The sequence below is a fragment of the Anomalospiza imberbis genome, chromosome 5, assembly GCF_031753505.1.
Source record: "Anomalospiza imberbis isolate Cuckoo-Finch-1a 21T00152 chromosome 5, ASM3175350v1, whole genome shotgun sequence".
NCBI lineage: Eukaryota > Metazoa > Chordata > Aves > Passeriformes > Viduidae > Anomalospiza > Anomalospiza imberbis.
This window is the reverse complement of record NC_089685.1, coordinates 69,584,869-69,609,817: the sequence shown is the minus strand read 5'-3', so window position 1 is coordinate 69,609,817 and position 24,949 is coordinate 69,584,869. Positions and strand designations below refer to the sequence as shown.

At 39.7% G+C, this 24,949-nt stretch overlaps 1 protein-coding gene across 3 annotated transcripts in view; it reads right to left on the bottom strand.

The window, feature by feature from the left end:
- Positions 1-397: 397 nt before the first annotated feature.
- LOC137474865 (solute carrier organic anion transporter family member 1A2-like) overlaps positions 398-24,949 on the bottom strand; it is a 32,042-nt gene continuing 7,490 nt past the window's right edge. For 2 of the 3 annotated variants that reach the window (XM_068191869.1, XM_068191868.1), the window contains 14 exons: positions 15,292-15,390; positions 14,073-14,214; positions 12,583-12,715; positions 11,549-11,655; positions 9,620-9,766; positions 9,215-9,313; positions 8,550-8,783; positions 6,647-6,811; positions 5,600-5,795; positions 4,607-4,772; positions 3,839-4,023; positions 3,235-3,299; positions 2,007-2,124; positions 398-1,138 (listed from right to left, as the gene is read on the bottom strand). In XM_068191869.1, coding sequence (XP_068047970.1) covers positions 979-1,138; positions 2,007-2,124; positions 3,235-3,299; positions 3,839-4,023; positions 4,607-4,772; positions 5,600-5,795; positions 6,647-6,811; positions 8,550-8,783; positions 9,215-9,313; positions 9,620-9,766; positions 11,549-11,655; positions 12,583-12,715; positions 14,073-14,214; positions 15,292-15,390 — 2,016 coding nt within the window. In that variant the 3' untranslated portion in view covers positions 398-978. Of the gene's footprint in view, positions 1,139-2,006; positions 2,125-3,234; positions 3,300-3,838; positions 4,024-4,606; positions 4,773-5,599; positions 5,796-6,646; positions 6,812-8,549; positions 8,784-9,214; positions 9,314-9,619; positions 9,767-11,548; positions 11,656-12,582; positions 12,716-14,072; positions 14,215-15,291; positions 15,391-18,597; positions 18,770-24,949 lie in introns of those variants that run through there. The other variant, XM_068191870.1, reaches the window with a different exon arrangement.

Here is a 24,949-nt window from a genome sequence, read left to right as displayed (position 1 = left end):
ACCAACTCCCTGCATGCCTTATGCAGCAGGATAACCAGGACCTGTTATAAATTAAATAAAATAACCAGGAGCTGTAATAAAAAGCCTCAAGAAGTTATTGCATGGACACTGGCAGACAGACAGACCTAAGGCTCCTCTGCACTGGGGCCCAACATGAGGCAGTGCCAAATTAGATGCCAAACGTGGATGCATTAAACCAGAGAGACACCTTGTATAACTAATATCATCAGGGTTTTCTTTAATTTTTTTTTTTTTTTTTTTACTTAAGACATTTAGGGTTTTATTTCCCAAGATATTTAAGACATTCCAGGGCAGCAGGTAACTGAAGTAATGATTCCTGATGACCGTTCCTTGTCAATGCTCTATGCAAATCTTAAAACATCATCATAACACAGCATTTTTTAAAAATGTAATTTTTAAAATTTATTGTTATTACCACAACACCCAGACCATGTCATAAACCAGGTTTCCAATATATTGGCCATCTATACTATGCAGAATAACAAATAATCCCTGCCTGAAAGGACTAATAATATCATTAAATAAATTTATGGAGAACTGGGGCCCAAAGAAGCCACAAATGCTGTCTACAGTCAATGACATTCTGACAGAGACCATGTGAGAATTTCTAGATGAAATCTGGCATCACTCAGAGTCAAATGCAAAATTCTCTCTATTTTCAGTGAAAGAGGACTGAACACATATGTTCCTGCTTCATAGCCCTTTGCTCAGACAACTCAATCCTGGCATTTCATAAGTTTTCTTATTTCTAGTCCTTGTTCTTTTGCACCAAACATATTTTTCCCATGCCTTGTGTTTATAGACTGATACTTTGATAATGTAAGTAGGACACAACTATGTGTAATTCTATTCATCTCTGTCCAAGTGTTCCTTACTTAAAGTAAAAAAATTTTCACAAGGATATATCCAATATTTACACTGCAACGTTTTTTCCCCAGCATGTCCTTCTGTGAAATGCTATTTCACTGCTTCTTGTCCTTTATCCTGCATTTCTATTGGTTCATTTAATAAGACTGGCTTTTCAGATTTCAGTTTCTTCTTTAAAATGAGGAGAACTAGTGTGCTTGGGATGTAGGACACTCCACGTAACACTGCTGGCAGGCCAAGATAGAGCCACCTGAAATAAATAACGGGTTCCATTAAAGGCATGCATTTGTAAAAAAAGGGCAAAACTATTCAGCAAACATGGTCTTGTGAAGGTCACACAGCCACTCTAAAGCTTGTGCCCTGGTGCTTTTGGGTCTCACAGAAGATGAGGACGTGAGATCAGAGAATTTGTCAGTCAGCAAAATGGCCTTTTACATCTCCCACTTTCAGGCAAATGATTTGGCCAGTCAAGTCGGGCACCTGGTACTCTTATGGCTCTTTCCATAGGGAAAAGAAAGAGTCCTGGAAGGGCTCAGACTACCTGGTTAGGATTTCTAAATATTCCTAAGAACATCCTTCCAAACCAACCTCAACACAGTATTACAAGGAATTAGTATGAGGCCACAAGTTCAAGAAGATTTTTCTTTTAAAATTACACATCAATCCTTGAAGGACTACAAAAACATGATGTGCATTATTCTGGGCCAATTTCCAACTTGAGTAACTGTATCTTCTCCATAAAAGTCTTCTTTTTTTAAAGTCAAGTACTGTTTCAGCCATTTCCTGTTCAAAGATATTGCCGTCAGCCATTGAACCTTTTTCCCACATAAGCTAACTGCTTTTCAGTATTTTTATCATAATTCAGTGTTTTCAGAGCCTGTTCTCATGAAAGGTTATTAGTGAATATTATGGCACCAGAACATTTCTGTTCAAAGGTTTTTCCAATGTCTGTGTCAAAGGTTGCACTTTGCAAGTAAAGCCAATGCCAAATAAAATAGTCATATGTCTATCACAGGAGCAGTTTGTGTGCTAGGGAGACATAAAGTGCATAAAATTACATCTCTATGCATGCAATAATAGAGTAAGAAGGAGAAATTAAAATAAAGCAGAAAACATACCTGTATGTGACAATATCATACATCCTACATGCTCCTTCTCCACCACAAGTCATAGAACCCCACTTCAAGCAAGTGGTATCTATCAGAGCTCCAAAATAAATGGGAGATGGAATTCCAGCTGAAAAGAACATTAGCAACATTTCTGTGAACAGCAATTTTCTTCTGGTTATCAGATACACCACAGAGCCTATGCTGTTTGTCACCTACTCCATCCGTACTGTCCTCTTGCAGCACGAGCCTCATTCTCTGCATATCTTGTGCTCCCTCTCCTTCCCTACCCACGTACCCTCAGCCAAAGATTTTCTTCCCTGCTGCCTGTTAACGAATACCCACGTGCAGCAGTATGGACTGTGTTTCCTATTCAGAACTCAAGGTTTTCTCTCATCAATGAGAGGCAATGCTGCCTCCAATAAACATAAACAATAAGCAAGAGCGAAGGAATGCCAAATGGCTTTCCAATGAGCAGCAGATGTAGTCCTGTGCCCTGATTTCTGCTGGAATACAGTTAATTTTCTTCCTAGCAGCTGGTACAGTGCTGTGGCTTGGATTTAATATCAGAATAATGCCCATAACACACTGATGTTTTAGTTGCTGCTAAGGAGTGCTGACATCAAGGAGTTTTCTGTGTTTGTGAGGAGCTGCACAGGAAACCAGGGGGGAGCATGGCCAGGACAGTTGACCCAAACTGGCCAAAGGGAAATTCCATAGCCTGCAGTGTCATGCTTAGTACACAGAGTGGAGAGAAGTGGCAGGAAGGGACCGACTGCTGCTCGGGAGTGGGATGGGTATTGGTCAACAGACCACAAACAATTTTATTGTACATCACTTTTCTTTCTTTTGTTTTATTCCTCTCTCTATCTTTCCTACTATTGTTATATTTTACTTTATTTCATTACTAAACTATTCTTTTCTTAACCTGTGTGTTCTACCTAACTCTCCCCCCTATTCCATGTGGGAGGAGAATAAGTGGATGCATAGTACTTAGATACTGACTGGGGTTAAACCAAGATACCATTCTATTACCCAGTATAAAAAAAAATGTAAACTGCAAGCAGTTCTACTTTGCCATGCTCTGAGAGCTGCAAAAAAAAATCCTACATGCTTCCTGATCAAAGGCACTCCATAGAAGCAATCACTCTTGTGCCATGCCCATAGCCCTGACGTGATCCTTCTCTAGCTCTAGGTCAGCCCTAACTCTTCTTCTGAAGTGTGTAAGGTATTTTCTTACCAAATACTCTTGAAGCCAGCCCATGGATACCCACTCCAAATGACTTCTCTTCAGGCTTTAGAGACCTGTATGATAATTGCATTGCACACTTATTCGTAGAGGTGGCATTAATAAGAGATGTTTTACCCCTTTTTTTAAATCAAGTTCTTCATCACATTAGGCCCAAACCATTGTAATAATGAGCTCATTATGCTCATTAGGTGATGTTTGCTGAAAAGTTCCTTATCTAGGACTGCCAAATCACAAAAGGAAAAGCTACTGTCAAGGTATGGTGCTGAGGCCACCACAAAGTGCAGGGAAGTTGTGCCTTAACCAACATCATGTTCCTGTGATTGATAAACACACAAGTATCACACACCACTCAATATCCCAATGCCCCGACTCAGGGGTCCTGCATTCATTCAGGATAAAGCTGACAGCCAGAAGCAGCACCAGATTATAAAGGTGGCGTGGCACTAAACCTTAACAGCACAGAAATGACATCAGATTTTTCTGCTCTTCCTCCTTCCATATGCAAACTAAACACCTTTTAATTCCCTGGAGAATTAAAACCTCAAAATAAAAAGTCCAGTAGATTTCGTAAGACAAGGAAATTTTACTGTACCTTATTAAGACCATGTATCCAGGCATGGCTGCTAAGGAAAAAATGAAGCTGCAGACTAATGTCAATATTAAAAAATAATGGAGCATCTTGTCACAGCTTTCATGTCCATCACACTGGCCCAGAGTTGCAGAGGTGTTTGGAGAAGAAAACCCTGAGGCTGCAACACAGGTACAGTTCTCAAATACCTATCAAAAGAGTATTTTAGTCACACAGATTGTCCAGACTCAAACTCTGAGTGGCAGACCCACGCTGTTGGCACCCATCTCGCTGTCTCCTGCCCTTGAGCCTGTTACTCACGAGCAGCACTGCACTGTGGCCTCTGTCCCAGTCTGCCAGGCACAGGTCCAGCCATCCCCTGTATTTGGGGATAAAAGTTCTAAAATACCTGGTCAGTTGTTTAAATCTACAGGGTAAAAGAGATTATTAAGTCCATGCTACAGACTTTCATTTTGTCTGAAATGTTCTTGGGCACTCGGGTTTCCAATTGGCAACACCTTCAGAATAATTTCTCACTCCATGTTAAGCATTAAATATTCCTTAGTTCTTAGGAGAGAATAATTCTTCTTTATTATATTTTTTAATTTAAACTTAAACTTATTTTCATGTGCAGTTTGAAATTTCTGGTGCTACGCAATGAATTTGTTCAAATCTTTCACCTTATACACTCAATTAAATGTACATGCATGGATATTCCCTGCCCTATACTGGTGTAAAAATTCACCACCTACTATGGTTCATGGTTACAGTACAATAAAATGTATGCTTTACCACACTTCTTCCAGCCCCTCTTGAGGATTTACACCCAGCAAGACAAGGTGACACGTAAGTGATTCCATTGTTCCCACAAACGGGGTCCCATATTTTAAGTGGGCAATCACAACCCATGTTGCAGCCAGCCAGTAGGGTATTTTCTGCATATGAAACTTGCTCTATTCTGAAACACAATTAGAAGATGAATAAATATTTCAGAAATGAGATACCCACAGTAACCCTCTGCAATGCTTAAGATTCTATTCTGGCTCAAGTGTTGAATCAGGACCCAGTCCTACATACTCCTACCCTGAAGTCATGCCTTTCTGTCTTTCTACAGGACACTAAACTGTATTATATTACATTAATACTATAAATTAGGTATTCATGCCCCACAGCTTTTTCCTCATCTACGGCATGTATGCTCTTGATTGTCTTTAAGTGTTGCATCTACACCTCCATGTCCATTTTACAGACACGCAGCACAACCTGCTCTAGTGGAAGGTGTCCCTGCCCATGGGACAGGGAGGGAGGTTGGAAATAGAGGGTCTTTGAGATCCCTTCCAACCCAAACCATTCTATGATTCCCAGTGATCAATGGCAGGCTTCAAATCAAGAAACTGCAGATAAAATATCCTCTGATAACTTGACAGCAATCAAATTTGAGTAAGATCAAGAAGGGGATTGTTTCCTCACTTGTTCTGAAATTGCACTCACGTATGCCTGATTTGACAAACAATTTTTATTTTCACCTGCAGTTACATTGCTTTACTAATTGTATTAGTAAAAGAATTAATATAGATGTGCAATTGCATGAGTCTTGACAGGGATATCTTTTTTAATACACTTTTGTTGTTTGAAACAGGCATAACAGACCTACTGTCTAATGCAGGCAAAAAGCCTTGAGAATTTAGAATAAGGAACTGAAATGGAGCTCCTGGCTGATTCTTGGCAAGAAAAATCATCCTGGTGTCTTAAGACTGAAGTCCTGCTGAGTCCCAAAGAACATACCCTTGATAGGAAACTGTTAGACCAGCAATTGGTGAGGTATCACAGACAGTCCAATAGGCAGCAAAGTAGAGAAGGTATTCCAGTAAAGATACCCAAAATGCTATGTTCGCAGCCTGATAGAGATTTATCTTGAATTTCTTCATGAATAAGCCGCCAGAAAAATACCCAACGCATAGAACTGGCAAGTTGTAAACACCTATTTAAACAAGTGAAACTTCCATGTTAAAACAAAGGAGACCATCAAAGCTACTCTACTACAGGGCAGCTAGAGAAGTAGCCACTACAGCTGCTGTAAGGGAAAGATGTGTTTGGCAAAGACTCAAAGAGGGCCTAGGACCGAATAATTTAACTCCAATCAGAAATATGAGTCTCTGCTAATTTCCTTTCACACACAAAACCTCCGCCAAAGTCAGAACAGCAGGTGAGAACTGCTTGGGGAGCGAGCTACCGGGTAGGGCTAAAATTATCAATTGGAAAATGGCAATCTAGAGTTGCACTGTAGGTCCTACTCAAAAAAAAAAAAAATAAAAAAGAGAAAAAAAAAAGACACGGTTTAAATCGAGCCTCTCCAGCTGACTGCGAAACTCAACAGAAAGATCTGTGCACATTCTAATTAAGTGCACATCTTAATGCACTCTAAGCATGACAGAAAGGAGGAACAGGCTTTCAGTTTTGAGATGAGATTACTGAATGTGCTCTCACACTTCTTTGATGATTGATGCTTAAAAGAAGTAAATTCTGACTGAAAGACATGTTGTAAGTGGTTTTACACTAACATCAAATGACTTAGTTTCATATCAGCTGAATTTTCTGAGCCAATTCAAATGATGGAATTAGATTATAAAATTGTGCACAAAAAAATAGATGTTTGCAGAAAATGCATTGACATTTAGAAATGCTTTTTAAGGTGATATCCCTCACCTGTAGAAGCTTTTAACCTTAGTATGCATATGTAAATACACATGAACATATGTATATATGTAGAAATAAAAGTAATTTTAATAGAGACATCACCAATTGATAGAACAAAGCAAAATGCAAACATACCAATTAAAAAGATGGCATCTGATGCAGATTTTCCAAACTGCTGTTCCAGATATTTGGGCATGAAGGATATCATGCCATCGAAGGCACTGAACTGCAACACAGTTATGCATATAAATAACATATACACAGGGTTGTGGAGCAGAGCCTTGAGGAAGGGGATGAAATCTGCAATGAAATAATGCCATGAGTTAATGTGATGCTTTATGAAAAGAATGACCCATTGCTCAGCGTGTCTGTGGAGGAAAGAGGGGAGCAGAAATGGTCCTGAACTGGATCAGGCTAAATCTGAGACCTGAGCACTGATTTTGGGGTTGCTGCTGGGGCAGAGGAGGCCTGAAGAAAGCTGTGAGCACAGTTATTCCCACCATCCTCTCAAAATCTGTATCAGCCAAGTAAGCATCTGAGAAACCGATTTACACAGGTCTTTTCTCTGAGTAATGCCCATTAAGTCAGGGTTTGAACCATAAGAAAAGCCCCACAATTCCCCTTTGCCTAATGTTCTCTGTTAATCAATGTGCTGAGCTATTGGCAAGAAGCTCTGCAGATAAATATAAGCATCTACAAAACAATGAAAGTGGGCACCACTTAGGATGGGTGTATATCTTCCAGAGCTAAGCAAGTACCTTATTAGAAGAAGATCTGTAAGAAAATCTTTCAAAAATTGGTCAAGTATTAGAAACACTATAAATAGGCTGCTTTATTTACAGATGCAGTGACATTTTTGATCAGAGCTTCTTAAGGAAATGTTATTGTTATTAAATTACTTTTATTTTAGGCTATTTTTAACTATAAAAACATCGAGTTTCAACTGGAAATCCCTGGTGGTTAAAAAGTTGTCTGAATATGCCCTAGTCAATAGGCTGCCAGTGGTTGAACAGGGGTTGGAGCAGGTGTCCTCCAGAAGTCCCTTGCAACCATGACTATCCTGTGGAATGAAAACTTTCTACATTCAGGATATTCAGGGACAGTGAACATCCCCACCAACAGAGGGAGGGAATGGCCATGAAAACATAAGCTCTGAAGGGACCCTGGAGCACTAAGGACCTACATCTGAGCTGGGAGAACAATGTTTTATTCATGGATTCATTTAAGGCTAGGTGACAGCAGAAAGAGATGCTCTGTTTATCACAATGAAGCTTCAATATCAGCCAAGACCTAAGGACCCAGCTGGAAACAGCACAGAGAGGGAGCTGCCACTTGGCACTTGCTTGCTGAAAATGAAGGTCCTGTCAGAGGCCCTGAGCAGGACAGGCTACTCTGAAGATCATAGCCTTTGGTATAGTTTATTCACTTACATTTCCAACCAGGAAATGTAGGAAGGATTTTTCCTTAAAAAAAGGAAGGAAAAAAATACCCTTCTACAAATACATAGATTTGAAAGACAACGGATGTGAAAGCTGCCAGTTGGAACATGAATAAATGTGAATCAAATACATCTTTGTTGAGCAAAATTTAATGTTTATGAGACACTTAAGCACCTCTCAATTCTCTTTTAGGGCTTTCAGCTGGACTCCAGAGTTGCACAAGCTTTATGCTGGGTTTCTGCTTTTCTGCACAGTGAATGTGGGGTACAAGCAACCAATATCTGCGCCTCACCCACAGCTGGCTGAGTTGTAATATTCCTAACCAGATTTCAGAGCTTCAACCCTCTCATGGGAAGGAAAGGTCTACATTCACCTGAATTGCAGGAGGGGAAAAGCAAGGATCCAGACCCTAGATCTAGGAAATCGGCTTCATTCCCCTGCAAGGAGCCATTCCAAATTCCTGCACAAATCCCTTGAACTACAGAGACATCAAAACACAGCAGGCACTGCATATCTTGGACCCATCTTTAATTACACAATACGCAGAGTTCACACCTTAGGACTAAAGATGGAAAGAAATAAAATGCAATGTAACTTGCCTTTAGCAATTTCATACATGGTCTGTCTGGTTCCGTTTTTATCATTTTCTTGCAATGGTGTTGCACTTTTTTCACTTGTCTCTTCAGGTTCATTTGTTTCACCTTCCTTCACGAGTGACTTGGGCAAAAACCAAAAGGGTATTGCCACGAGGAGATTCAGCAGTGCACAAATCAAAATGCCCAGCCACCATGCTCCAACCCAGCGGGCATCAGTAGCTGTTATAGTTATCTCATCTAGAATAAAACACAAAACCAGGCCTCTTGGATCACTTCAGAAACATTCTTTGCTGTCATTTTGTGCTTTCCCATAATCTCTGACATAAAAGCTTTTTAATGATTCTTAAAATTAGGCTCATGAAGGAGAATATTCTCCAGCCTTCTTTTCTAATGTTGCTAATTTTCCGGCAAATTTCAGCAGCTTGTATTAAATTAATTCTAGTCCTTTCCTCTGTTAAGCCAGATGACATCATTTTTCATCAAATAATTTGTAAGCAGATAGATTTGTGCATATATGATTTGAATATTATACACAAATCTTCCATTCTAAAGGGAACACCAACACACTCAAGTGGGGTCAACTCATATTAGCAAGGAAACGTCTTTTAGCCCCGAAACATACACCATCTACAGACTTAAAAATAAGGTTTTATATGTTCACCCATTACCTGCACCAACTGATCCAATGTCAACAAACAGCTCTGCACAGAATGAAGCCAACAATAAACCAAGGAAGGGGCCAATTACAGTTGCTGTATGTAGACATGCTAGAGTAGGAAAAAGAGGAAAGCATCCTAAATTAGAACCCAGTCACAATTATCTTCTTAGAATTGTTACATATGGTTAGGACAGCTCTGCTGGAAAAGTATTTGTCCCTAAAAAGGGCCTCATTCCAACAAGTTTCTCTCTGGTTAAATTACAAGTTCTACAATATTATTATTTTGATAAGGCAGCAATTACTGTTTGCTGCCTTCCTTTATTGGACTGAAGGGCATCATATTAATCCTTTCTTTTCCTTTTGTTTGTGTGTGTGTGTTTGGAGAAGGGGAATTATCACAACAGGGTGGATTTACCCAGGTAGAAAGGTGAATTCTCTGCTTTGGCAAAATCCTCCAAATAGGAAATGCCTAAAGGCATGATGGGAGTTTCACCCATTCCTCGCACTATGTTTCCAACCATCACAAAAATCCACAGCAGGGACCCGGGCTCTTTTTCACACTCTGCGGATAAAACAAAAAATCAGAATTAATGTTTTAGTCCCAACTATTAATGAAAATCTAGAGACGAAGAATTGACCAATAGCTTAAGCGTTGGTGGGTAGGCCTGACCTACAAAAAATTAAAAAAAAATATTAATAACTGGTCACAATACGGTTTTACTGCTTTCTCTCCTTGAACTGGGATGTCTTCATCCCATAGTCTGCTTCGGATTCCACTACTCTCTCCCACTTTGTCATGCTGAAATTTCTCAGTCCAAAGTCATTAACCAATAAAAACCAGCTTTGTTAGCAGCAGCTGCTGCCTTTCTGGGTGACTGACCACAGATGAAACCGAGATCTCCTGTTTCAATGTCAGGTTGCTGTCAGTAAATGCAGGTGAAGCAATCCACATGCAGATGTGGTCGGATTCAGTCCAGTTTTCACACAGGAAATGGATTCATATATATGAATATCACAGTCTTGCTTGTCCATAAACCAATAAAGAAACAGTCATCTTACCCAAGTATTTTCATAGGCATGAGGATCTATGGGATCTATGAGCATATTGAGTGGTTGTACATAATTTAGATGAAAATTATTTACCTTTCTATACCTTTATTTTTGCATTTATAAAATGGGGAAATTTTCAGAAAGCATCTGAAACCTTTGAGTGAAAGGTTAATGCCGAGTGCTGTTAGGTGTGCAGATTTCACTTCTTTTTGGGAAGATGCAAAAGTTATTATCTTAACTGATGTGTAGCCTTGGAAAGCTTGGGAGCTGCATCCATCACTGAATGGAGACCCAGAAAAACGCAGCACAAGGCTGTGGTTTGATGCCACCACACTCAGGTATTAATTACAGCAGTGGGATTCAGCTTCAGCACACCCTGATGGAACTCCATCACTAAGTTTAGCAATGAGCTCTGGGGTTCCGGTCACCTCACTTTTACCATCCAACAAAGTTTCCAGCAGTCAGAGGCCCACCCACGAGGTCATCTGATCCATCCTAAGGTACAGAGCATGAATGTCTGTCCTGGGGTGGCTTCATGGTGCTGTCCCTCATTGTCAGTTCTCTTGGCCCTTACAGCAAGCTCTGCAGGAGCTCTGTGGTCTCCTCTGCCCAGCTATCAAGGGTGTCTAAAGGGATGGTTCAGACTGAAAGCTTCCCTTTGAGGTAGTTAAAGGCCCAGGAGATTAATGCCAACCTCAGCACGAGAATGTTGTGTGTGTTCATTAAATGGTTTCCTCTGAGCCCTTTGACTTCCCAGTAGTTCCTTTATGTGCACATTGCTAGTGCACATCCATGTTTCAGTCTCACAGATAAGTTTTAGCCTAGTTCAAACTATTTTATCTAAAGGGAAGGGAGATCTACATTTTAGTTCTAGCTCTATTTCTCATTCTTTTATTTCTTTTATGGTACAATAAAAAAAAAACCATCCATATGCCTCTTACCCATTGCTGAAATATGCTTCCCATCTCCTCATGGTATCATAGAATTTCAAGTTAAAAAGAGGAATAATTGTGATAACAACCTGGTGTTATACTATCCCAAAGTGGACTGCCAGGGATGTTAATTGAACTGCCTGGATAATGTGAAAACTACATGAAAGAAATGTTTTAGCTCTGGAGTCACAGACCAAAGAAACACAAAGGCCAGGAAACTTCCTGACCTGTAGTTTCTAGGTCTTCACAAAGTACTGGTCAAAAGCAAGACCCTGAAGTGATTGCTCATAAAAAGAAAAATCTATTTATTTAGACAATACAGACACAGATAAAAATATTAACAGACATAGGAAAAGTCATACCTATTGATGGTTCCTCTGTAGGCAAAGAGGACAAGTTTTGATTAACAAGGCACAGAGGCATCACTGAATCATTTTCCCGTTGTGAAATGCTGCTTTCAATATGATACCTGTTGGAAACAAAGGAGCATTTGTCTGTGCTGGAGTAATGGAGCTACCTATAAGGGTGTGCAGCTGTAGAAAGAAGGGAATCCATGTCAAAAGTTAACAGAGGGTGCTGCCAAGACTGTCAGAGCCATTCCACACTGCATACAACAAGATTGAAGGACCAAAAAATACCGTGCTGATTAAAGCCTACACAAGCTTACATTTTTTTTAAGCCAAACAAAAAATCATCTAAAAGGAGTTGAAGGATCATTATGGTCAGTACTGCATTTGCTTTTAGCTATTCTTTTAGTCAGAACAGGTAGACAACATCTCTGCACTGTGGACATAAGAAATTAATTTGGCAGTGAAAATAGCTTGAGAAACACCTATTTCTTGTCCTCTGGGAGGTCTCTTTCTCTGAATAAATCCCTAGAAGTGTGACAAAGACAGAATCCCAATTTTCACTCTGCATTGTTCAGGTTAAAAAATATTTACATAACATTGTCATTTTGATGTGCCAGTTTGTGATGATTAATAGTACCCAATTTAGAGAATTTCATTCTTGCCAACACAGTGACCAGGTATGATCTGTCATCCAGGTTCCAGACCAAGAGATCTTTAAAAACCACAATTGCCATTGCCCACCCAAGCAGATAAGAGCTAAAAGTGACAGTATCACAGCCCTGTTACTTGGGAGAGCCCATGCAAGGGGGAGCAAAAGAATAAAGGCAAAGGCAGGTGCCCAGGAGAGGGGTGACTCTCCTCAGCAGGTGGTGACTGACTTTTGAAGCCATCTCAGGAGCAAACCCAAAGAAACTGCAGTGATCATACTGCAGAATCCATGCTGTGCAATATCCCTCCCCATAAGCAACACCCTCAGGGGAAGGGTGTAGGGATTCATGTGTGAGTAAGGAACACAGAAGCTGCTGTGAGTTAAGCAAAACACTCACCTCCCAAACAGAAAATGAGGAAGTGATATCAAAAGACATCCAAAAGACAGAACTGTGCAGCCCAAAGCAATTATCCTGGGTCTGTGAAGCTTTGCTCCAAAGTAACTTACAAATGCTATCAGCAGCAAGTTACCTGCAAAGAGAACCTGGGTCACCATCTACAAGCCAAGGCATCCCATAATTGTTACAAATTTGAGCATGTCTTGTGAGCTCAGCTTCTGTTTCTTTCTTTGTCTTGTAAAAAGTGCCACTAGACAGGGAACTGCCTGCATGGTGCAGTAATTCCCTGCTAGGTATGATAATTTTTTGGCAGAGTTACATCACATGAAGAGAACATGAGAATAAAAGGCAGGATGGAAAAGCGATCACAGTGAGAGAGATTTTGGAGTGCACCTTTATAGAGAAATTTCCCACTACTTTGCATAGAGATCAGGCCCAAGGACTGCAGAATAATATAGGAATATTATTGGGAATATTCCCCTAGGATACTCTATTTGGTAATGTGTAGGGAAATAAAGAAGTGTTTTTGTAATGAAAATAATAAACACAAGAGGACAATCATAAAAAAAAGGAATAATAATTTAATTGTCGTAATTGTTTAAGAATAAAAAAGGTTTTATAAAAAAAACCACAGGTTTTTATACCTACTACCATTTAAAAACAAAAATGTACTAAAAATCTTCATTTTCCTCTCCTCCACTTTCACTTAGAAGCAGCTGATTTTCTCCATTTATTGCTATGCAACTAAGAAAAGAATCAAGCTTCGTGTTATGAATCAGGCCCTATAAAAATAGCAATTTAATCATTTTACACCTACTAATTTTATGATCTTTTTGTCAGAAGAACAAAATCATGTCTCTGAGTGACGAGCGTCATGCTCTGAAAGAAAATAATGCCTTTTTTATGTATAATTTCTAAACAGGCTGTGTTGTTTGAATGACACTTAAAGATGTACATTTCTATTTATCACTGGACAATAAAACTTACTGACAGGCAAGGTGAGGGGCACTAAAAGCAGAACTGGAAACTTTCTTTGCAAGGACAGTTGTACGGGTGCAAAGCCTTAAAATATGATTGAGTTTAGGTAAGGATTCACAATCCATTCCAACCAAGTTTAATTAAAGGAACTGCAAAATGCTAAATATGACCTTAAATTCAAACAAAGTTCACATAGTTGTTTGTTTTGTTTTTTTTTGTTTGTTTTCTTCAGAAAGATTCAAATACACATCTCATAAACTAGCTCTATTTTTATAGTTGCTCTGTCATATCTTATGATAGTGCAGAAATTAGCTGAACCATTTGCCCAGTTTGCCCATTTAAGTGGTCCTATTAATTTCCAAGACAGGAAATGGTTACATATCAGCTCAAAAGAATGAGAGTTGGCCACTACTGTCGCACAGAGTAACTGAGAGCAGATGAGAGTCACTAAGACATGGTCAGACCACACATTACATTTTCAAAGAACCCAAAATACTAAAATGAAAGATTACCAATTTCAAAGCTTCCATTAATGATGCCCACTAAAGAAGCTGGGATATTAAATTGTTTCTCTATCTGTGTGTACATGCTGTTCATGTAAGCACCAGACATCGTTTTCCCAAGGAATGCAAGTGACAGTGCCAGCAGAAATACCTAGGAAGGGAAGAGAAGGATGCGTAAACAAGTCAAAATTACATCTTTATGAATATCCCTTGGTTATTTCCTCCAGTGAAGGTGTGCTTCCAGATAAAAAAGTGAGCAGTTCTGTTCCACTGATGTGTGTGTAAATCCCATCATCTATTCTTTTCTAGAGTTATGGCTTCGCCAAACAAACAAACAATTAAAAAAAAAAAACAAACAAACCAAAACCAAATAAACTTTGTTCTTAATCTTCTCTAATTGACCAAGTCTTCAGAGACCCCAAGTCCCATGTACCCAGCCAAGGCAGCAGTGCCTGCTGCAAGGTTGCCACCTGCAGGACCTTCCCACCTCTGTTCACCCAAATGACAAATTGCTTGCAGAATTAAGATCCTTTCCTTTGGCCAAATTACTCAATCCAGGATCTGCTGTCCCACCTCAGCAGAGGTCACGAGGCCAGAACAAGTAATTTCAGCCAAAAGGAGTAAATAACATGTCCTTTTTACAAGACAATTAGTAGCAACTGACAGTGAAAAAGTTAAAATGAATGAGTGCAGTAGTAATCAAATCCTTTTATCTTCAGGCTTCTTTATCAACAGCATTTAGGAAATGAAATCAATATTGTTTTTAAATACATCTGCTTCAAAAGCTAAAAAGCAAAAGAAATGTATTCGGGTTTTTAATTGCTATTTTTTAAAAGTTATTTTACAAGATTTTCTAGCATTTCTTGACAACTTGAATTACTACTCAAGATCAACAGCCAGTTTTTACTGCCACATCCCAGTCAGTAAAGCTTATTTCATAGCTTTAAGAAGGAAGGGTAAACGTGTTAGACTGTGGGGGGATTATACAAAGTCAGTGGTGGAGCTTCAAAGCAGCAATGAATCAATACCTCCAACATACCACAGAGTGGAAAGCTTAGGGAGAGCAAACACCAGCACAGTTATTTACAAACTTTTCTAAGGGCATTCAGGGTAAAAAAGAACAGCTTATGCATTCATTTAAGCTAGGCTGTAACTTCTACCAAAATACTATAAATTCAAGTAATTACAATTGTGTGTTCCTACAAAAATCACTAAAATATTGCTGTACCTTCAGCTTGGAAATGCAGCAGAATTTGTCCTCTGCATGTGGCTTCTCAGGCTCCCTCATGTTGTCTTTTTTAATTGACACTGGTGTCTGTTTCTGAGTCTGTCAGCCATCCCATTACAGTGTTGAAAAAAAGATGAGAGAAAAGAACAAAAGTTTTTGTCCCATGTTTGCAAAAATACGATATTCCTTCTAAGATATCTTATATTTTAGCACTTTCCTTAAATATTTGCAAACTGGATTGCAACAAATCCTAGAAGTTGATGGGTTTTATTCTAAGTGAAGTAACTTGGTTACAGACATTAATCTCGTGGCATTAAAATTAGAGGAAAACAAAATAAAACCACAACCACCAGACCAACTCAAGCTCTAAATGGACACAAAACAGACTCCATTCTCCTTCCCCTCCCAAGATTTTCAAAAATATTCCTCTTTATTCGTCCACCTGCTTTTGCTTATCTCCATCTCAACTTGGTGATTAGAGTGTCTCACAGTGCTAGGCTGCCTGCTTTCTTAACATTTTACATGTATTCCAAAAATGTGTTCAGAGAAGGAGCAGTATATTCCAGGGACTTGGATACACTGACCTGTAAAAGCCCTGACACATCTGAGGGTTTGCACAATGAATCAAATAGGTTTTTATTCTATTCATTCTAAGGGCTCCTACAGAGACTCCATTAAATAAAGTTCTGCAATACAGTTCCCTGAGGCCTGATGGAGTAAGCTGAAGAAAACCAGGGCAAGCCAGAGCCCTACCTGAGAGGCAGGATGGATACAGGTTGATTTCCTCTTTTTTTTGTCTGGGGTACACTTTCCAAGTGATCCTGCAGCCTCTGCTCTGCTCTGTGCTTGCCACTTCATGGGTCCAGCTTGAGCAGCCCACCAACAGGACTCAGCTGCGTTTCAAATTCTTCACCTCAGCACCCTCCTGGCCAATCTCTCCAAACATTAATTTCTACAACAATGTTAATCCTCTCAAATGTGTTTCCTAACGAACTTGATTCCTAGCAAATCCACAGGCATTAACTCCTTCTGTGGCTACCTTCTCACTTGCAGTTTTTAAAAGCATAATGCATTGTTCAAGCATTGCTGGAAATACTTTACAATTAACTATAGGTGGTCAGCACTTGGACAATTAGCTATGATAGAGAGATTTTATTTCTGCTTTGCTCACAGATACTTCTACAAACTGTGTTCACTCACAGGACTGAACTGTGCTAGTATAGCCTTATTTTTTTATTTCAAATAAAATTTATATCCCGGGGAATCATTTATGCCTTATCTAAATACTGCTTTTGTCTGCAGCCCCCCAGCAATACCAAAACATAACAGCAGTGCCCTATATCTGTCCTCTTCTAGGAGCTGGCAAAGGGATTCTTTCCCTTTCTATACCAGTCCCTGCATTTCACTGTCACACACAGGGAACACCATTGTTTGCCTTTAATTATTCACACCTTCCCTCAGAGAACAAATTATGATCCAGAAAAAAAAAAAGCATTTCAATCAATTATTTACTGGGAAGATTATTAAGATTATTAATTGAATAACAAAGTAGACAGAATCATTATTTCCAGCTCTGTTTCTGAAATTGCTTTCCCTGGTTTTATAATATTGTGTGGTCACACTTCATCAAATGTTACTGATGCCAAGAGAGACTAAAGGCCTAAATTATCAGAAAGACACAGGTGCATAACTCACCCAGCTCAGGTGCATTCACACCACACTTTAAGTCCAGGTTAGAATTTAAATTACCATTTCTGTGCCTCGAGATGAACCAAGTGTTCTCACACTCCCTTCTCCCATCTACCTGCGCTCCATTGTACATTCCTATCGTGTGCCTTGTTTACACTCTTGGGCTCTTCAGACTCATCTGCAAACCTCTTTAGCTCAATTAACTGTCCAATATAGAGCTCTATTAAAATACAGTTATATTAAAATGGGTATGCAAAAGTTTGCCCTCGGGTTCTTACTGACCTACCAGCTGCCGTGTGAACACCTGCACCTGAATCCCACTCATAAGCCTGCAATGTTCACTGAAATTTCAGGGGAAAGGGCAGTAAAATTCCTCCCTCCACTTCTGCATTGAGCTGGTGACATATTTATGGCAGGCTGGGAAGTTGGCACCACAACTGCCTCTTCCAGCCATCTCCAGTGTCTGAGTAAATCTCCAGGGGCAGCCAGAAGGACAGACCAGTGACCAGAAGAACCCACTCTGCACATGCACAGAGATTTCTCACAGTGGGGGCAGCTCAAAGCAGCTGGAGGACACACAGCACCCAGGGTAACCTGGGCTGAACAAGGCTGGCTTAAAACCAGAGCTCATCCTTCCTGTGTGGACCAAAACAGGCTGTTTTGGTGCAGCTGACAACAGCAGGCAGGCAAGCACTGAGACATCACTTTGGACCCACGCGTCCCACACAAACCCATCACATTAAATCACATTAAATCACATTTCACTGATGCCTCAGGTTTCAGCTTTTGTATTTTTCAGAGTCTGTGCTGCTTTAGTGTGCAGTTCTGAGCTTCACACTAGGGGATGGTGAGCTCTCTGCACAGAGCAGGGAGACAAAACAATTCCTTCTCCAGCTGGGCACCAAGGACAAATGATCCAAATCTCAGGCCCAGAAGCACAAACAGCGTGGGCTGGAGAGAGAAAAACAAGCAGGATGGGACTGCATGGGCTAAAGCTGGAATGGGACAATGAACTCCAGTGTGCCAATGGAGCAGAGCTGATCACAGTGAGAGCCCCCGGGAGCGCTCGTGCATTTTGGGACCATTTGGGTTCATCTTGGGTGCAGCCCTGGCTGGGCTCTGGTGCTGCCCAAGGTGGATCCATGGAGGAGATCCTTTTAACAAATCCCTGCTTTATTCTGTAACTCTGTCCAGTCTCTGCTCTAGGCAGCCTTCACAAGGCATCATCACTCTAGCTAACTAATAAAAAGGTAAAAAGCACCCAAATATCTGCATTCAAAGTTGATGATGCAATGTTTTGCAAGTTGCCTTGCCTAACTCCCAAGAGGATATGCTACTTTCAAAGTACAATTCATCTTCCATTTAGCTCAGCTTAGTCATACAGATTAAACTGCCACATCTTTATTTTGTTTAGAGGGTTAAAAATCACAAAACATAACTATTCACAAAGCAATTATGGTGGCAGAATTTTTAACTAATTTATTTTTCTGGTTGCAAAAAGCTTTTTGAAATCTTGTTTTACTAGGTACAGTTCAAACTGTTACTCAAATGCAATTACATTAATGTTAGACTGAGACAAGGGAAAATATTCTCATGGCAAAACAATTAGGTACTTACAGTTTTGAAAAGGTTTCTGCTAGAAATCACTGATATGGGACACTTGAACTTTGACTTTAAATCTACATTGTTGAAAATTAACCAAGTATGGGGCAACTTGTGTTTTTGCCAAATTGTTTCAGCTGTGCATTTTAGAGTGCTCAGATGTGACAGATATGGACTGAGTTCTCAAAAGGAAAATTAAGCCCATCTTTTTTTTCCCTCCCTGGAAAAAAAAAAAAAAAAAAAAAAAAAAAAAAGGCCAAGGGCTACATCTGTGTCAGATCTCCAGATCTCTGAGCGTGAGGTGCTGACACTCCTGTCCACTGAAGACATACAGAGAGTGCCCACAAGCAAGAAAGGAACTTCAGGAGTGCACCTAAGTGTGTAAATTTACAGGCTTGGTGGACTTAAGAAAAGGGTGACACAGGGTCAGAAGGGAAGAGGGGAGTGAGATGAGGTTATTGATTACTGGACGTTGCAAAATCAGGGAGTATTTGTCCAAGAGCAAATATTTCTGGTTAACATGACAGGAAGAGATCATTTGACTTCAATTAAATCCATTAGGCATCTCATCTAAGAACCAGTAGACACATCAAGTCCTGGTGCTGAGACAGGTTTCATTCGCAACCTTAAATCTCTTCTTGAGACTTGTGTTTGTCCCCTTCCCAGAGAGAGCTATTAATGCACACCAAAATCCTAAATGCCATGTCCCAGGGTGGGACTGGGATTCAGGAAAGCCTGAATTTCTGATGCAGTATCTTCTCAGTCCTCACACATGGGAAAAACTCTCAAGCAAAAAGCTCTTTACATGCTTCTGATACGTGAAAAGCCTCATACTTCCTCAGAAAATACAAATTTTGTTAGAGCTAGAGCACTGCTTTCTGTTTTCTCGTCCTAATGGTCTCCAAATCACACCTGATGTCTGCCTGTACTGGGATTTGGCTTATGCATCTTAACAAGAAATAGAAAGTATGTTTCCCCCATGATTCTCTAACAAAAGACTGAGGTAAATTTTTTATTTCCCCCTAAGGTATTTCAACAGTTTTCTTGCATTTTATATTTTCTTCACTTACCCACTGCCACTTTTAGGAAATTACAAAATCGTCTGACAAGATAATAAGACAAAAACCTTGGTCCAAGCTGTGAGGATACTGCCCACTGAAAGAAGCAAAATGGGGAAATAAAAGCCATTGTCCTGGAGTTTAATAAATTATTACATAAATAACCATTAAACAAACTTTACTGACATTTTTAAAAAATCATATTAACATCACATGCAAGCCTGTGTAATTCTACAGTCCCTGTAACATTATTTCATTCAACAATAATTTCAGCTCAGGGCAAGTAAGGTTGAAGATTCAGACCCGACAAAGGAATTACAAAAAATGAAAATAAAAATTTCCAGCCAACTAAACACCACCTTGTAGTAGGCACTTAAAAATTTCCTTTAAATACTTATCTCCATGGCAGAAAAAATTAACCCACGGGTTATTTTAAGGGGCAGTTTAAGTGATTTATAATTGACATATTAAATACCTCTCCAAGAAGAGAGGAGTAGATATGTGAAGTTATCATATGCTCATAAATGCACAGTTTAACATTCAGCCAATATATGTAAAATTCAATACACAGGGAATTCAGCATTGCTCTCGATTGTGATTAATTCATGGGTAATAAAGCATTACAGAGAGTCTATGATGTCTTAGCATACAGAATTCCCTTCTTCTCCACAGATTTCTGCTAAATGCCATATTCTAAGTTCACTATCTCCTGCATTATCAACCTTCTGTTGGAGAAACTGAGTAAAAACTGAGTATTTTATCCTGTCTGGAGAGATTTTGTTTGAGGGGTAGTTCTAATCATTCCAATGCTTCATTACAAGGAAAGTATCTTGAGAACATCAAGTATTTGTCCAGAATCAGGAATAACCTTTCCTTAGCAAGGAGTTGTGTTGAAGATCCTCATCCAGAGTCTCACAACAGGCATTAGAGTCAGATATTTCCAGAGAGTAATTTATCCCACTTTAAGACAGCTATAGAAAATAAGTGGGAGGAAGGTGGTCTCTGGAGGTGCTTCTTTCTTCCCTTTGATTTGGAAGTCTCAAGAGCTTAGCTTGGTCTGGATAACTAATTTTTAGACAGATAAAGGTCAGGTCAGCTGCCACCTGTCCTGCTTATCTCTCTTTATGTCATTCTAAATCTACTCATCTTGGCCAAGGAACAAAAATCCTGTCAGCCAGCATCTCCCAGCCTAAGGTCAGGACCCATTTACAGCTGCTTGTGCAATCTCACAGAAAATTCAAATGGATAAACAGTGTTTTTATGGAAATCAGTAGGAGTTCTCAGTGAGAAATGCAGAGTACAATTATTGGTCCTAGTCTAAATGTTATTTGTGATGATTTAATGATGATTTACCTACCAAAAAAAAAAAAAAAAAGGCATTTCTGCCCTCACTCTAAACACTACACCTTATTTTGAAATAAGTTGAAATAATAACCACTAAGGACCAAGTAGCTCTTTCCCAGCACTGCAGCTGTAAGGAATCACTTCTAATCCATGAAAAGCTGGGAATGTGAACTCTGTGTGCACAGAACCACAGCATCCATGGGCTGCACATCCCATAGCACGAGGCATGGCAAACCAGATGAGGATGTCATGACACAGAGTAGGTTTGCCATCATTTCCCCCATCAGTCCAGATCCAGGGCAATGCTTAAAACCATTTTGTTCCTCAGAAGTTCCTGCTGAGCTCTGCATCTCTGGCAGTGCAGAGCTGTGATAGCTGAAGAGCCATGCACCTCCCAGTCAAATGGAGGTTAACAGGGAGACTTTCTTACAAGGACAATACAGAATTTGCTTCTCAGGGTTGTGTCCTGGCCTGGGTACACACTCCAAAAGCTTCACTGAAAAGTTTATCCTTTGAACAGACCAGCAGAACTGAGCATAGGAACCTCACAACAAAGACCCTTCCACAACATTTTCACTCCTTTCACCCGCTCGTAGGGGATCCAGCATCTGCACAAAAGAAAAAAAACTCCTGCTCAAGATATTTTGGGAGCCTACTTTCTCAAAAGAAATAGAAGAAGGATGCCAAAAAAAGACATTATTTAACTGATTCTCCATTAATCAAAATGGATTTATATAGGCAGTGTTTATACCAAACTAATCAAGGCGAGACACAAGATCTCATTGTAGTGACTAGTGGAGACACTCAGAGGCGAGACCTTGATCTACTCAAACCAGGTGGAAAAGCATCCATCTGCATTTAGGAAAAAAAGTAAGGTGATGTTTACCCCTGTATATGCAGAAACACAGACAGGCACAAAACTTTCTGCCCAGTTTGAGCCTGAACTCAGATTTACTTTGACCATCCAGCAAGGTCTCCTTCCCTTTCACCTCAATGGAACTCATGTCAGCTGCAGGCTAAATAAAAATTCAGATCTGTCCTCTGTCCTCAGCTCTGCCACTGACTCTACTCATCCCTTTCAACTCATGATTGCCTCAATTTTTTCCCATGTAACACAATAAAAAAATTAAAAACAATAAAAACAAAACCAATAAACGTACTTTTCTAAAAAGCTTTCAGACCCATTCCTTGGAGATAATACTGCATAGGTTCAAAACATTATTCCTGTCTGGTTTCACAACTAGTTATTTATTTAAACCAGTGATACTGACATAACAGTTTCTCCCTTAAGAAAGCAGTTTAGCACATCGATTTGCACTTGTATGGATTTGGGGGCTTTGCTTTGGTTTTGCCAAAGCATATTCATGCCTTCTAGCCTTGCAGCAAAATTTATGAGGACACGAATTTCTTTATTCTTCATAAAATTCGCTGCAAGTCTGGAAGATATTCTGTTGTACAAACCTCTGGTTTTAAATGTTAGGAAACAAATGTTTCAATTGTCAAAACAGCTTTACAGAATGTTGAAAACCTAATTACATACTTTTGGGCAGTACTTCCAGTGATTTGTTGTGTGATCAGGTTGTCAGCTTTCCACCAACGAGGCAAATTGTCTCAGGAACATACTCTGAGAAAAGCTAAAGGAACAAACTGCAAGGCTGACTGGCAGTTCAAAGCTTCAAAGTCTTTCTGGAGCCTTTTCCTCTGAAAAAAATGACATTACCTATGATTCATCGATCAGTGGTTTATGTAACCTGATAGCATCTCACTTTCACTATCCAGCAGGATTTTGGGGTGTGATCATGTGTTTTGTGTGCAGAGATACCATCAGGCTGGATGGTTAAAGGTGATATTCCTGGCCTTTCCAGGCACACTGTACTCAGCTGACTCCTAAAAGGTGTGAAGCATCTGAGGGGAAGAGCCAGGATCTTTTGGGAATCAGGCACACAGCTAGGCATGCACCTGTGAGCACAGCTTTTCTACAAACATCTCGTTTTTCAAACATGGGAAATTTTCACAGGATCTCCTGAAATAGATACTCTTACTCAAAGGTCAAAGTTGCATGAAATATACATCCTCTTTTGGCAGCGAAAATTAAAGTGCTGGCTTCAAATAACAGTGTAGCTTTAAGAGTTCCTGATAAAAAACACGTCACCTCTATGGTGGCAATTTCTACAGTTCTTTCAAGAGTGGCTTTTTTAACTTCTACAAATTGTTATGAGTATTATAAAAGGCAGCAGGGTGATATATGACTTAAGGCAGTGGGCTGTAGTGATCCACAACACCACGTAGATTTTGCCTGCTCATGACAACATCCTAAAAAATAATTTAAGAATGTGTTAACCCCTCATTTAAGTGAAGTATGAAATGTGCTGCTGACATGAAATTATATATGACATTGTCAACATTGCTCATTTTTAGAGACAATACCACTAAGCATGAACACAATTCCAATAAGCATATGGGGATGTGAAAACTCTCTAAAATGAAAAGAGCCATTTGCAGCCCATGGGAGCTCTGTGTAAACAAAGAAAATCAAGCCTACAGTCACTAGAATCATGGTCACTAGCCGGAGTGGAAATGTGTAGGAATCCTGCAAAATCAAGAAAAATAATAAAAAAGATTACTTATGCAGACAGTAATTTATGTAACAGAAAACACTCTGAAATCAAAAGCAGAATTCAAGATACCCACTCCAAATGTACAGTAGGTATCCAACACCTATGGATTTTAAAGACACTTCTCCTGAAGTCTGTGCCTCTCTCTGCTCTGCACAAGGCTCTTTCCTCAATCAAATGCTTTCCTAAGGTGACTTTTCAACTTTTTCCCATTGCAATGTTATCATTCATTGGCACAATGAGTTAATATGAAATTATTTCAATATGTTAATGCCTGAAATGTTCCAGAGCCTCATTTCCCCCCCCCCCAATAAGGCCATGCTTTCAATTTTCCACTGAGTGTTTGGCTCAATAACAATTTATCACAAAAAAAACCCACTGTTTGGACTAACCATGTCACTTGTAGCTCCTAAATTATTTGTGAGAGCGCACATTTAAGTACTGACTTCTTCACACCATTCCTGAATTCTGTTATCAAGGATGAGCTCAGCCAAAAGTGGATTTGCTGCTAAATGGAAGGAAACAGCAATATTTGGTGTAAAAGAAGCTCCCAAAACAGACCAAAAACCCACTAAATGTTTTCAGATGCCTATGCTGAACTTCTAATGAATTTTTAATGACTTCTTACAATAGAAAGACAGTTTCATGTTCCTTGTGCTTATCACAGTCTTTTCTCATCTCCAAGTAGAATGAAAAGGTCAGGTCTTGCACTCACACACACAACGATTCAGGCATGCTGTAAATTCAGCCCTACTGCACTTCTTCTTGAAGAAGGGCTACCTTATTTTGCAGCTATGTGTGATGGCATGCCATAAATAAGTTAATTAATGCTTCATGGTATTGTCAATGTAAATTCTCCTACGTAAGCCCATAGACTGCATCTACCCTTAGTGAAAAATTATTACGAACATGACTGATGCTCAATTCAGCACAAGTCTCCTTTTTAAACAGCAGGGAAAATGCCACTATTAATAGCAGAGCTGTCAAGACAGCATCATCTAAAAGACTCAGAGTGTTTCAAGACAAAGCCAGATTGTCATTCTCTTGCAGCAGTTTGCAGAGAAGAAAAAAAAAAAATCTGACTTTTTAAAAGTGGGATAGCTTAAAAGAAAACTTCATTAAAACTTTTGCACTGCATCAGGAATGGAGGGCTGACATGAACCTGTGTGGAATCCTTTTGGAAACCAGCGGTTTCTCTAAGAGGTGACTGATTTCAATTGCTTTGCATTTCCCAGTGATTCACCTGCAGTGGAATAAGTCTGGGGAGCACCGAGGCTGGTTTCTGCTCTCACTGCACCTTCTGCAGATGTCTGTGCTCTTTATCAAAGATGCTGGGGTGGGGAAGAAGGG